The 15,141-nt window shown below is 36.3% G+C and overlaps 1 protein-coding gene across 2 annotated transcripts in view; it reads right to left on the bottom strand.

Annotated features, from left to right (window-relative positions):
* mgat5 (alpha-1,6-mannosylglycoprotein 6-beta-N-acetylglucosaminyltransferase) overlaps positions 1-15,141 on the bottom strand; it is a 56,028-nt gene that overhangs the window by 24,846 nt on the left and 16,041 nt on the right. For both annotated transcript variants that reach the window (XM_052539047.1, XM_052539046.1), the window contains exons 3-4: positions 13,827-13,994; positions 1,639-1,715 (exon numbers count right to left, since the gene is read on the bottom strand). In XM_052539047.1, coding sequence (XP_052395007.1) covers positions 1,639-1,715; positions 13,827-13,994 — 245 coding nt within the window. The remainder of the gene's footprint in view (positions 1-1,638; positions 1,716-13,826; positions 13,995-15,141) is intronic.

The following is a 15,141-nucleotide window of genomic DNA, read 5'->3' as shown; positions in this document are numbered from 1 at the left end:
ATTTTCATGGATGTAATTCAATTTTTATGGATGTACTTTTGGAAGAAGATAATTTTATCCCAAACTACAATAACTGTATATATTATATATTTAATATATTAATAAATACATATATATTCTATATATACACGTTTTAATCACTACAGATGAATCAAACCACTACTACTTTTTTTTTATTTTAAAACCCTTTTGGCTCATGTATAGTCAAACAAATCAAACTTAAAAAGACAAAGTTGATTAAATAAGAACTGAACATATGGTTTTATCATATGATTATAAAAGAAAAGGTGTAATTTGGATAAAACCTGACATCTCGACCTTCAAACTAATCCTTTAAAAGCACATGATCTTAATCACAGCCTCTTTTGTTCGACTTTTGCGCTTTGGTTTAACAGATAAACAGCGGTCTGGGGGCGTTCTAAGCCTCCACTCAGTCAGGTGGTTCTCACCGTTACTGTTGTCACATTTTGGGTTTAATTCTGCATGATTTAAAGAGGCTTTCCATATAGCAGGAATTTCCATGAAAGGACCGGTGACTAGTGAGACGAGGCCAAGCTCAGGTCTGACCTGAAAAGGCCGACCGGCTTCGGTGTGCTCCGCTTGATATTAAATCCCACGTAATTTCCCCCGTCTGGCTGCTACATCAACAGGCTGGAGAAACCCAGAGGGACTCGTTCGGAGTATCAGGTGAGCTCTTTGAGGAAAGCGGCGTTCAAGGACGGAAAGAGCTCTATCACAAGGTAAAACTCCATTCGGAATTCTTTAAGGGATTTGAAAAATCTGAAACTTCTGGAACGTTTACGCCACATGACAAAACAATTCAGCCACGTGAACACAAAAACACTTATATATATATATATATATATATATGGTTATTTAATATTTCATAAAATATAAATTATAATAAAAACTTTATAAAGCAAAGTAATTACACATACCTTAAATTATTATAAGTATAAAAATCTTAATGTAATAAAGAATTCTAAACCTTAGCTTCATCAAACTGTGCACAAATGTTTTTGATAAAATGTGTTTTAAATTAAAATGATACATCAGTTATATTTATATATAATATACATCTATTATTATAAAATATTAATATAATAATAATTATTATTATTATTTATAGCCTTACATATATGGGCAACAAGATAAATTACTTTTTTATTGTATAAATGTTCTATTAATAATAATGATTAAAAAAAAACTATAAAATTAATAGAAAAAATAGAAAATATTTCTAAACTTTAGCCAAGTCAATTTTTTTTTTACGAAAGTGAATTTTTAATTAAAACGATACACTTTTGTTTATATTTATATATTAAATAGATAATGCTATGATTTATTGCCAATTTTATATGAGTACTCTGCTCATAAATGAAGCAAAAGCAGTTAAAAAGCTTTTAAATGAGTCTCAAAACGAACCAATATTTTGCTGTCGGTAAGGGGAAAGTCTTTCATTTGAAAAATCTATCTGTCTGGATTCAGGATGGAAATAGTTTCTAAATAAAGTCCGACAGATGAGAAGCCATCATAGGACCCGCGACAGCCCAAAGTAATTAAAGAGTGACTCTAACAAGTCTCAGATGGAGAAGCTTTCCTCAGAGAGCTGGATCAGAGGCTGCGAGAAACACTTACGTTCAACTTCCCTTCACAATGCGGGAAGCCGTCAAGCGAGGGTAGTTCGCATTTCTCCTGTGCTCCGTTCAGCAAGTCTGCGCACACAGAGAGAAAGAGAGTAGAGGAGAACATTAGCACACAACAGTCCCAAACCAACACATTTCACAGCTGAAAATCAACAAGATTGTTTGGCACGCCTGGAAGATCAATACCATCCAATTATCACACAAAGCACTCGCAAATTAACTCGCTAACACAATATTAGGTGCAAGTCACATTGTGATAACAAAGCATTCAAATTGTCTCTAATAAATGATGTCGCCTCATTTGAACTGATGAAAAACATCTAAAGGATATAGAAAACAAACTTAAACAGGCCCTGTGTTAAACCCATGAAAAACTAAATGTTAACCAAGTTGTCATGTTTTGCGTACAATTTTTTTTTTTACATTTTTTTCATTTTTTAGAGACACTGGACCTCAATCATGAAATGCAAGCAGAACAAATTTGCTTGTAATTTGCGAGTAAAGTCATTTCTATGTAAATTCCCCATTAAGGTAAAAAAGTACATGGGAAATCTATGCAAACACACACTTTCACTTTTGAACTTTATACAAACTTTGTTCAAATTTATTCAGGTCCTTCATTAGAAGGGTAGAATGTGTAAACAAAATTTGACTTACTATTTTAAATGCTATTAATTGCCATTTAAAATTGTGAGCATATATTGTAACAGTCCCTGCTTAAAGCTAAATTTCAATTGTAGTCTCCAAAATAAAACCACATCATAGCTACAATGAAGTTTTAAAAGCAATTAAGCAAATTCCGATTGGTTTTAAACATTTTTAAGATAAGTAGCTCTTGTTTATTATTGTAAACAATAAACTTGTAATGCAAAATATACTGCTAACTTCCCTTCAGACTGAATAGTTCACAATCACAACCCAAAAGCAACACGCATTTTCAGCACATGGGCTCTCAGCCGGAGAAAGAGATCAATAATGCAGTTAACAAGGCAAATTAACACCGTGTGAAATTAACCCTAGGACCGAACACCCAAATCTTGCCAAGTGCATTCAAACGGTCTTCAAAAGACATTTGCACTCCAGAAAAAAAAAATTATGCAAACAAATCTGACCTAAGATGGGAAAAATTTGCAAACTTTGAGCCAAAATGCCTACTATTGAAGTGAAAAAGATCAGGACTTTGATACAAATAGTTATTATAAAACTCGTTCTTTGCTTTTTATAATTTTTTTTACTAGATACAGTTTACTGGTCGGATAAAGCAAGCACTTTATGTAACAACAAAGGGTTGTTAAAAAATATGCATAAAAAAAAATCAATGATATCTAAAAAAAACACAATTAATGTCAATAACCAAAGAATGTAAAAACGTTAAGAAAAAAACGTTAAGAAAGTAAAAAAGCAAAGAGGTTTGCAGTCAAAATAACTTTCAAAATTTCAACTATTTCAAATAAGTTACTGTTTGAAAGGTTCAAACTCATTAAAATGAAACCGCCAGACAGGAAAAAATTGTAAACGTAAGTGTTGTCGTACGTTTTCGTAAGTTTTGCGTCTTTTGAACATCCAAGTCTTTTGAACTTGTTTTATTTCAAATATCTAATTTTAAGTGTGATGAAATTGTTTAAATTGATACCAATCAGAATTTTTACGAGTTATTGTTTGTTTTTCGTTTTAAGAGACTTCTACAATCTTTACTGCTGAAAGAGCGATGTGTCAAAAATGTATTTCATTACTGTTTTTGTGTTTCCGATAAGAGTTTGAGCTGTTATATATCCAAAAGTTGTTCATTTGGAATAGTCACTGTTATGGTGCAGATTGATACTTTGAGCTTTAACTTTTCTTTTGAGCCATCAAATTCCTCAATCTCCTTCCTTCTCTGAAACTACTGATAAGCATTTAGTCAACACATGTCATAAAGGAACCTTGGACCATGTATGTATTCTTTGCAGATTCAAAAGAAAACTAATCTTTGGGGATGTGAAGTGGGGACAGATAATCTACTGTGCTAGCAAATGTATCACACTTCCAATGCAAGCCGAACCCTGATCTGAGAGCAGACTTTTAGGACCAATCCCATTTCTACCCTTTAGCCTTTACTTTTTCTAAAATTTGCTGACGTCATATCATTACAGACTGCACAAAAGTGGATGGGGTAGGGAAAGGGTATAAATTAAAATTGGGATTGAGCTTTACACTTTCACAGAAAGGCCATTTACAGTAGTCGCTTGGGTGTTCCCAGGAGTAAAGAGCTCTGTTCAAGGGCACAGTGGAGATAAACAAATCACAGCGACTCAAGTTACAGAGTTTAAAAAAGCCAAGCAATGTAGAATATCAAGTGCAAGACTTCCACAAGTATAAGACATCATCCTATGGAGATGGCATTTGATCAGGTATTCATAGAAGCAAGTTATACATAATCTTTTTTCGGTTAAAACGACTCTGCGTTTCAGTAAATTTAACAGGTATTTGAGGGTTTAAAGTTGGGTTAGGTCATAATATCATAACTTCAAGAGATACACAGTGACTTGTTTAAATTGTTTGGAAGTCGTAGGATTCGATTGTTTGACTTGACATCTAAATATTGAATTCTCCCATCTGTATTAGCTACAAAATCCCTGAAAAGATTAACCAGATCCATGGACCGGGATATCAGGAGGAGATTCGTAAAGCTTGCAGCTCAATCAAAAGCCAGTGTTTTCACAGGAAATGGGTCGAAACAGAGCAGAGGCAAGAATTAAGTGGAGTTGATTTGAGACTAGATGAGACAAAATTTGAGAAAACAAGAGGAGAGGGGAAAGAAGATGAGAGAATACGAGATGAGGAAAGACGAGACAATATAAAAGAGGAGATGGGGAGACAAAATGAGAGATGATGAAGGGATGACAAAGATGAAGGGAGACAAAATGAAAGGAAACAATATAAAATAGGAGATAAGATGAGACAAGATGATAAAAAAAATGAGACGAAAGGAAACAAGGAGAGGTTAGATGAGAGACAATGAAAGGAAAAGACACTAGGTGAGACGAGATTAAACAAGATGAGATGAGACAAAATGAGATGAAAGGAGAGAAGAGGAACCCAGGTAAGGTGAGATGAGACACGATGAAAGGAAAAGACACTAGGTGAGATGAGATGAGACAAGAAGAGAAACAAGGTGAGGTGAGATGTCAAAAAAGAAAAAGAAGACAATAAGAGATTAGATGAGAGAAGACATGACAATATGACTGGGTTAGGAAGGGTTAGGTTTGGGGAGGAAAGACAACGAGATGAGAGGAGACAAGATGAGAAGGGATGAAGGGAGGGGAGGACACAAACTGCAGTAATGTGAGGGTGTTATCCATGTGATTTCAAATGATTTGATTTGTAAGGGCTGGGTCATCGTTCTTCTCTCTCTCCTTCATAATGCAGTAAGACATGACGGCCCTGTAGAACAATGACTGGCTGCAGCCTAAATAGAGCAACACGCATTAAGAGCACATCCTGTAAACGACACAAACAACCTACTGAGGGAACACTAAACAGTAAAGGATGGATGTGTCTTTCACAAATCCACATCGCTTGAGGTCACTCACTAACAAACAAAGAATTTAGACCACTTTGAGAGTCACATGACACAAATAACACAAGAGTCACTGGGGAAAAATGTAAAACAATGACTCAATGAAGTGCCGAAATATACACCAAAAGTCAAAAAATATGGGATGACTATAAAGACAAAACAAAAAAATATAAAAGGTGGATTCCACCTCTGTTCAGCTTGATGTTGACATTGACATTACATTTAGCTGACGCTTTTATCCAAAGCGACTTACAATTGCTATATATATGTCAGAGGTCACACGCCTCTTGCTCAGGTGTCTTGTGTCTTGCTCAGGGACACATTGGTGTCTCACAGTGGATTCGAACCCGGGTCTCTCACACCAAAGGCATGTGTCTTATCCACTGTGCCAACACCACCCCATTATCATGTCCTCATATGATGTCATGTCCTCGAACACTTTAACTGCTGGTTGGGTGTGTTTAACATACAAATGCAATTTGGAGCTAAATTAGACCTGATTTGGACTTAATTAGAAATGAACTCACAAACATGCAAGGCATTCTGGGATGCAGTGACACCATTGGTACTGATACTGAATTAGGGTTAAATTCATGCTGGATTTGAAATAGCATAACAACATACTACTCTTAAAATCTCTGTCATATGATTTTATAACAACATTATCTATAATACGGGAAGTTGTGACTTAGTGGTTAGAGAGTTTGACTCCTAACTCTAGGGTTGTGGGTTCGAATCTCGGGCCGGAAATACAACGACTGAAGTGTCCTTGAACAAGACACCGAACCCCCAACTGCTCCCCGGGCGCCACAGTATAAATGGCTGCCCACTGCTCCGGGTGTGTGTTCACGGTTTGTGTGTGTGTGTGTGTGTGTGTTCACTGCTGTGCGTGTGCACTTTGGATGGGTTAAATGCAGAGCACGAATTCTGAGTATGGGTCACCATACTTGGCTGAATGTCACGTCACACTACTACCAAATTTAGCCCGAGTTTAGAGAAGAGGCCCGTGCAATGCATGCTGGGATATTGGAAATTGTCAGTCGCGAAACAATACGCCAAACTTACTCCATGGCATACTATTACTGATTTTGAAGTGCGTAAAGTTCAAGAAACATGCCAGGAATCTGACGGGCTTTAAGCTTAAATTACCCACAATCCCTTGGCACTACTAAACTGGACTAGTTTGTGAAGTTTTAAGCATGACCTCCTCAAGAAACATCGTATTGATTTTTTTTAAAAGTATGAATAGGTTTGTAGACTTCAGACTATTATTACTCGCAATCCCTTCAGCGATATGAAGGTTTGCGAAGTTTTATGGAGGGAAACTCTTCGGTAAAAAAAAAAATGTGGCAGGAATCCGATGGATTCTTGAAGTGTGCATAAGTTTGTGTACTTTAGGGTAATATTACTCAGAATCCCTTCAGCGCTACCAAAGTGGACTAGCTTTGGATAAAAACGTTTGACTGTTGATTAGCCGATATCATCCATACATCACATTAGTCACGTTTTCTTCTTTCATGAACTCCACTAAACTTACTTCCTTACTGGAGCATGCAAAAACAACGTTTAGCTGAGAGGAAGAGAGAAAAGGAATGATTGAATATGCATGTGGCGCTATGTAGAGTGGAAAAGACAGCTGTGCTTGACACAGGCTCAACATACACCAGCGTTGTAAACAAGCAATCTCATAAACCCACACACACAGATAGGCGTATTCTGTCACATACTCCTCCAGGCTAAATAGCGCGAGACCCCGCACGACAAACAAGAGTAATCAAGCAGATAACAAGTGTGTCTTTCAGCCAGGAAACAGCAAGAAATTGAACGAGCGCTCTCTCTCTCTCTCTCTCTCTCTCTGTGTAGCGCTTCAGTGAGACACATTTCCATCAGAGCTGCGTGTGTTCGTCTCTCTCAACACCAGAAAACACACAGAGTGCACTTCTATGGCTAGTATGGAGGAGTGTGAGAGCACAGTGCTCTGTGTGTGTGTATATAATCTCGGTTCTAAACAATCTGATGCCATTCAGTCTTTCTACCAAGCTGGAAGGGTTTTCAAATGGATGCAAGAAAAAAAAAAAAATGTTTAACTACTACTAGCATGTTAAAAAAATACAATTAAAAAAATTTAAATATTTCTTGCATTATATTCATAATGCAAGATTAAATGAATGAACTATTAAGTTAAACTATTTAATAAAATGACGATGATTATGATTCTAAAAATTGGTATTGGGTAGAACTGGACTGTCCAAGAAGTGAGCTGTGATCTGGAACGGCCATTTAAAGTAACACACCGCAAAAATACATACGCTGGAACAGTTCTGGACAGAGAAATGGCCCAAATAACCCCACGTCACTGCTGCAGGTCTACGCAGCTCCAGAAAGCGTCTGGTTGAAGGTACTGACAATTCAAAAGGCTCCCCAGAAAGACTTTTGATACTTAAATTCACTTTTTACATAGGAATTACTAAAAATATCATGTTTTAGACTCTTAATTAAGTTCCACTGTGTGGTGACCGTCTTTCTCTGAACCAGTCCCACAAGAAGACGGTCCAACACAATGAGCCTTTCAGTACCCAGCACTGATAACGATCACATTTCTGACTACACAAGAGCTGAAGAGGCCAACAATGTGACCGACAGACAAGCAGATACACACTTATGGAGACAATACGGACAAAAAAAACGACATGTGCTCTCTCATCAGCAACACACTGCGTCATGACACAGCACAATAGCATCAAGCCCAATGGATGAAACTCAAAACCAGTCCGTTCACCGGTTACACTCCTTGCGCTTCAGTTACCACTTGCTGAAAGTGCACATTTCAGACTCGGCCATCTTTCGGCACGTGCACCCATCCACCGGGAGCCCACACACACATGGGCCGACAAAAACTGCCAAGGATTGTCAAAGTGAATTCGAAAATTAGGAATTGAAAAACTAAAAACAAATGGTCGGATTGCACTTCTGATAGAGCTGCGTGTTCCTGACAAACATTTTTGGAGACAAACAAAATGGTCCATGAACTAACTACAAGTTTTATTAATTACTAAAGTTCCTAAAATTTTTTTTGCAAAATACAAATAGGATGTCCCAACTGTGAGTGTCTTGCGTGGTTGGCGAGATGAATCATTGCACTCAGCTAGCTGTATTTAGTATTACTGGTTTAGCCTGTTCCCTAAAGGGGGAAGCCACATCCGCCCCGGACGTATGAATGCATCTGGAGGGATGCTCCACACCCAGCCACGTCTCTCTGGAGACCTCCGGCTCTGAAAAACAGGTGATAAACATCCAGAACTGGGAAATTAGGAGCAAATGTGTGAGTTCTGTTTGTGCTGTGTGTTCATTAAGAAGTAGGGCTGGGCGATATGACAATATTATCGTATATCGACGATGTCTTGCAAGTATCGCAATGATAATAAATATTGCATCGATAATAAAAAACAGTTAAAGACCATAATCATCAACAGAGAAAAGAAATGACAAATATATTTAACAGTCAATTAGTGACCATGCACACATTTATTCACATGAAATACACACAAAATTGTCAAAATATCCCTGTAAACATAGTTTTTCTCCTAAACGGTTGAGAAAGAAACAGCCTACGTTGGATTTATGGACATCAGCCTAAATGCTAAGGATGTACATTTCGGTTTTAACCGACAAGATTTCACTTTTAATATCGTCCATTTATTGATTTTAACATGAAAATAATAATCATCCAGAATTTTTAAAGTGGGTTAGATAAAAAAGAAAACTAAACTAGAACAAAGTGGTAGAACTTCCAACTTTGAAGTTCCTTGAAGTTATCATAAGTTTGATCACTAAGAAAAGAAATAGGACTTGGTTCACAACAAGTCACACAAAATAAGACGATAGCAATTAAACACGTAGTGTCAAAAATCATAACTATTAGTATTGTCTATTTATCGCTCATAATATAAAAATAATTGTAAGCCACAGTTTTACTATTGGCGCAACCCCTAGTTGCCTTAAAAGAGATAAAAAAGAAGTCCAAACTAGATTTTTGGTCACACGTTAACTGAAGGAAGTGACAAAAATCATGCAAAACTCACAAAATTGAAGCTGAAGCAGTTATTTGTTATGTAAAAATGTAAGTTGAATTGCTTAGAAAAGTAGAAGGACATCGTTCACAAAAAGCCACACAAATCTCATTTTGTGAGATTCCGTTCTCGTCTATCAAACAAACAGTGCGGGATGACTTCAATTTAACACTTAGGTTTAACTAAAAAGGAGAAGCGACAGATGACGTAACTGCAGTTTATTTATAATAAACAGAATTGAGTTGGTGTGGTTACTAATATTGTTAGCATTATTGATGTAAACAGGCCTTAACTGTAACGTTAACCCGATGACTCTTTTCGCTAGCAAGGATGAATGCTATCTTTGTGCTATTGTTCTTAGCCTGTGAGTGTTTAGCTTATTAATTACATGTTGGCCTTGCGTCCACCAGCGGCATCTACGAGCACAATGAAGCAAGCCATTCTGTTTGCTAACAGTGGGTATCTCTGTCTGTCTCTCGCTCTCCCTCTCTCTCTCCAAGGATTCTAGGATCTAGTCAAGAGCAAGAAGCATGGAGCGTGCCAGCGGCGTCATTTCAGCTCCGTCCAGAGAGACGGTAACAGACACCACTGGCACAAACAAACACACACACACACACACGAGCCGCACAAACACCTGGGCTCTCTTCACTGCTGGCACGCGGAGCCGATAACCTCTGATAAAGAGAGAAAGCCCGGGTGAAATGTGCTATGTTTGGATAGATAACATCGGCGGGCAACAGATCAGTCGTTTTTATCTTGTGGATTCACAGACGCAGACGTGATATAATGCCAATCCAGGTCGGATGTTATCCTAAGAGTGAAGACAATAGGAATGATTTACAAAAGGACCAAACATTAGCATATTACACACGTTATGAGTGTCATTTCGGAGCTAGAATTAGCATAGAATTTTAACATTTTTCCAAACAATCATACAAATATTCCCACCATCTTCTGGGTGTTTAGTCTTGAAACTCAAGACTTTGGTTGAGATAGTGTTGCTAGGTTGGTTTTTGCGCAACAGGGTCTATATTTCAGTGTTTATGATGAGCTTGCTTGCAGCTGGTTCTGCTTATTAAGCTTTAATGAGTAAAAATAACTTTAAGCATTTACCATTAAGATCATACATTTTCGTCTGGGGTGAAAAATACTTAACAGCCCTCTTAAATGTACCTAGCTGACATATTGGCATGTTGCATATACGGATCGTCTTATGCCAAAACGGCCAATATTTTCATTGAACCCTAACCCCGACATCAAACAAAGTGTAGCTAGCTTGCACTAATTTTTCTGCATTGAAAACAACAATACTTTCTACTGTAGTATTTTTATGACTTCGATGCTTTAATCAGACAAATTTGTGATGAATGAGGAAGACAATATAAACAAAGAAAATAATAGGGGTGTGACAAATCGATTTGTGGCTCGATTCTGTAATTTTGCAAATACATCACGATTCTTTCTGGAATCGATTAAGACCGTCGTTTTTAACAGTTTTTTACCACGCACTTGAATTCTCATGAAAAAGAGCACTTGAGTCCAAGTGTGTTGCAATGTAAGTGGTTAAATGTACTAGCACCTCAGCTTTTATGATGCGAGATAATAATAAACAGTCCACTGAAAACTCTTGCGAGTCGCGTCTTTTTCACTTTTTCGAACTTTATGAATGATTATTTTAGGTTCAAGTGGTGTCTGTGTGTAAGGAACTTCAAGCAAGCAATGTATGACTGTTTCTAAAGCATCCAGCACCATCTGCTGTTAAGAACTGAGCTCAGAATCCATTCCAGAGAGAATCGCGATGCATTCGGAAAATCGCAGAAGTGATCCACGAATCTATAAAATATAATTTTATATTGAAAATTATGATATTTTATATCATTCTTTGAAATTAGTCACGACAAACTGCAGCGTGTCACTACCACAATTTGTGTTCACAAAAAACAGCTAAGCTAACTGGCTGCTGGTACTTCGAAGATGCATGCTTCCAAAACAACCTCAACAAATACACTCACTTTCTTCTAATAAATATTTTTGGGGTCAATCAGAAAACCTATTCAATAGTATATTGGTTGTCAACTGAGACGACTTTCAAACTGCGACAAAGAGACCGTGATATTGCTGGGAAACAATTGAGGTTAACAGCAGATGACCTACGAACAAAAAGCCCTTCCATTTCTTCGAAATATTTGTTTCTTCTAACATCAAATGCACCCATTGAGAGGAAATCGGCAAGAATGAACAGAAGGAGAATGTTCTCTGATGTGGGCGCAAGAGTTCACACGTACACTCGCTGGTTTGCAGTTCCAACATTAAGACCACAATCAGTCTTTGTGCGGCCCTCTCAGACGGTATTACTTAGTTTTGTCATCATGTTGATGGACTATAAAGAGTCGTTTGATAGCTCTGAGAAGCAGGACTTTTCTTTCTTTTCTCCGCTAGCTGCCAGGCCCACTCTGTCATACATCAGGGAATAATAGTGCTTTGCAGAGCTCAGGACTGTGTGTAAAGATTCTAGTTGCTGTCATCCTGAACTATGACTTACATCTGAAAATGTTGGTTCGAGTTCTCAAAGACATCTCCAGCAAGTTGACAGTGTAGTGTAGTAGTAAAGGAAAAGTCTGTTAAGAGAAGAGAGACCTAAAACGGCGTTTCAACAGTGCAAAACTAGCATCTTCGTGGTTTTAACGTGTTTAGCTGTTGCTAGCATCTTCTGGCCTATTTCAACTTGATGATTTGCAGGCATTAGTCTGCTCTTGATTTTTTTTATCTTTGCATTTCCTTTTTTCATTTAAAATTCTTTTTAGTAATTTTGTTTCGTTTTTTTTTTTTGTCATTTGTATTCCTTTTTTAAATGTCAATTTATTTTATTATACGTCTATTTTTCATTTACATATTTTTTAGTACATCATGTTAAACTAAATGAAATTGACAAAATGTTGCTTCAGCAACCTTGATATTATAGGGATGCTTGACTTATCAAGCACTACTTACAATGGTGAAAAAAAAAGAGCTAAATTATTTACGCTCTGCACAATCTTCGCAAATCTAGTTAGCATTGACAGGACGCTGAGTGTTACATAATCTAATGCCATAATAACACACCATATCCATCACATGCTGCAGTTTTAACCTGCCTTTGCAATTTAATATATCTTATAAAGTAAATTTGGCTCGGTTTGTGCTATAAACAAAGGGTCGTCACCAGAACAGTCATCACATCGGGTATGTCAAAAAAGCAGTCGGAAGGAAAGGGGGTTAGTGGTATCCAGCCGCTGTCAAGCCCCACATGACTCAACAGGGCTTTGGCCTATATAAAGCACAGTGAGTCAGAGATGATGATCACATCCACACACACACACACACACACACACATCAAGTCAAGCCACAGTGAAATCACACATACAGCCTTCACAGAAAAGCACTGGATGAACCGTGTTACAGTGATGGCATCACATAATAATAATTTTACATTAAAAAAAAACAATGCACAAAAACAGAAATAGCACTACATCTATCCACAAATCTCAATATTACTGTATTAAATGTCCAAAACCATTGACTTATAATTGTACATGTGCTGAAAATTATAGTATTACTGTGGTAAATGTCCTAAAAACATGGTATTATTTGACTACACCACCATTTACTATGGTATTTATGGTGTGAAATTATACAGTATAGTGAAATTTATACAACCACGGTGACCAATCTGCCAAAACAGTTTAACTACAGTAACACCAGGGATAATTTTGTTCAAAAACATGATTTTCCACCCAAACTAATACTGATAACCTTACAAATGACTGTGATGTTACCATGTAACAGTGACAGAATTAGATGGTAATATCATGGTACTTTGATATTTTGATATAGCGAATGATAGAGAATAGTTTCACCATGGCAGATGTCCAACCATAATATTACATTAAATTCAGTCATCCGGTCAACAAGATGGCATTGTGATTACAACACACGCATCGAGTTTAGCATCAAACTTCAATGCTGCCAAGTCAAACTTTGCCTCAGAGGCAAATTCAAGCTACATAAACTCTCAGTTTCGTCACTACAACCTGAAACAACACTACATTAGCAGATGAATCAATACGATGTAATAAAAAACAAAATAATTAAACGGTGTAACCTAGCGGAGAACCTCATGTGATCCTAAAGAAAACCAGTTTAGGTTTCTACCTTCAATTAACAAATCGAACAAAAATCAAACCGTGTTTATTGATAAATATCCCTTTTGACTCGCAACTGGTAATGTTACCAAGCCCTTTTTTCTAACAAATACGATTTGTTTTCTCCCATGGTCAATAATCATCTTGGAGATCAACGGGAACCAATAAAAAAGGCAGGAAATGACAAAGAAAACCATGTATGTGTGTGTGTGTGAGATGCATGTGATGAGAGATGTTAAGAATGCTGTGTATACTCTGAGGTCTACAGAGGGCCGTGTACTTTGGAAATGGGTGAAGATCAAGGAGAAAGAGAATGGCTCATTAGAAGGACTATCAGAAAATACTTCAGTACGAGAAAGAAGATCTGTACCTGCCACATTGACTTTTTCTGGGTTGATGGGGTTCGGTCCAGGGGTCCCGGTTCCATTGGTCAGGTTGGTACTGGTGCCGTTGTACATGATATTGTCCACTTTAGACTCCAGCTTTGATAGCCTCTGCATTATATTATCCAGAAGAACAGCTAGAGTCTTCTTCAGATCTGCACAACAGAATATGATAAACATATAAATAATTAGAAGATTACAAAGCAGAGCGTTTTAGTATTTATATTATATAAATATATATTTATTAAATAATACAATAAATTACTACTTTCAAAAAATTGTAATATAAAGAAAATAAATTGACTAAACTATTTTTTTATTTGATACACATTTTATATATATATATATATATATATATATGAAATTCCATATTTCACAAGATAATTTTATACAAAAAAAAATACAGATCAATAAAAAAAATTCTATAAAATAAAATTAAAATTCTATATATTCTATATAAATTTATTTGAAAAAAAATAACTGAAAGTCCACACAAACATAAAACAACAATACAGTAAATATATAAATGTTATTATAGTATACATTTTAATTTTCTAAATGTTTGGAATATGAAATTTCCCTCAGTGTTATTTTCTAGACAAAAAATAAAAAACTATAATATATAAAACAAAACAACTTTATTTTATTAAATATATGTTTATTTTAATGTAATTTCATTTCACACATAAAATACACTACGTTATAAGTAAATAAGAACCAATACCATTCCCAATATTTATTAACACACTTTTAATGTGTATTAAGCACTAATCCGTCTTTTCTTCCATATGAATAGAATAGAATAGAATAGAATAGATCATTATGAGTATTAGTAAATAGGCTTTGCGCCCATTTAGATGTTCAATCCACACACTTAACCGACTGAGGCCAGCAAACCTCTAGCATTTCAAACAGGCTTTAATGTGACTTCCTGCAGAACAGAGGAATAAAGAACCATCCATACGCTCAATAACTCAACCAAGAGTTTCATCTTGATAACACACTATAAAAGATGACTTTGCTCTAATACAGAAAGAGAAAGAGAAGACAAGTGGGGTTTAGAATGATTAGAATCTTGAGATACAGTCAGTAGAGATTGTTTAAAACTATGAATCACTAAATCAAGAATCAATCTAAATAAACCAACCAACCAACCACATGTAGTAAACCATAGCAATAGAGAAGGACAAATAAGAATAATTCTTTAATTGTGGTCACCCAGAAATGAGCCATGGTTACTATCATTAACTAGATTCCCTTCACATACAATTCATGCCGACTACTTGAACCAGGAACAAACAC

Source organism: Carassius gibelio, chromosome A22 (genome assembly GCF_023724105.1).
Source record: "Carassius gibelio isolate Cgi1373 ecotype wild population from Czech Republic chromosome A22, carGib1.2-hapl.c, whole genome shotgun sequence".
In the NCBI taxonomy this organism is placed as follows: Eukaryota; Metazoa; Chordata; class Actinopteri; order Cypriniformes; family Cyprinidae; genus Carassius; species Carassius gibelio.
This window is presented reverse-complemented; position numbering and strand designations above follow the sequence as displayed.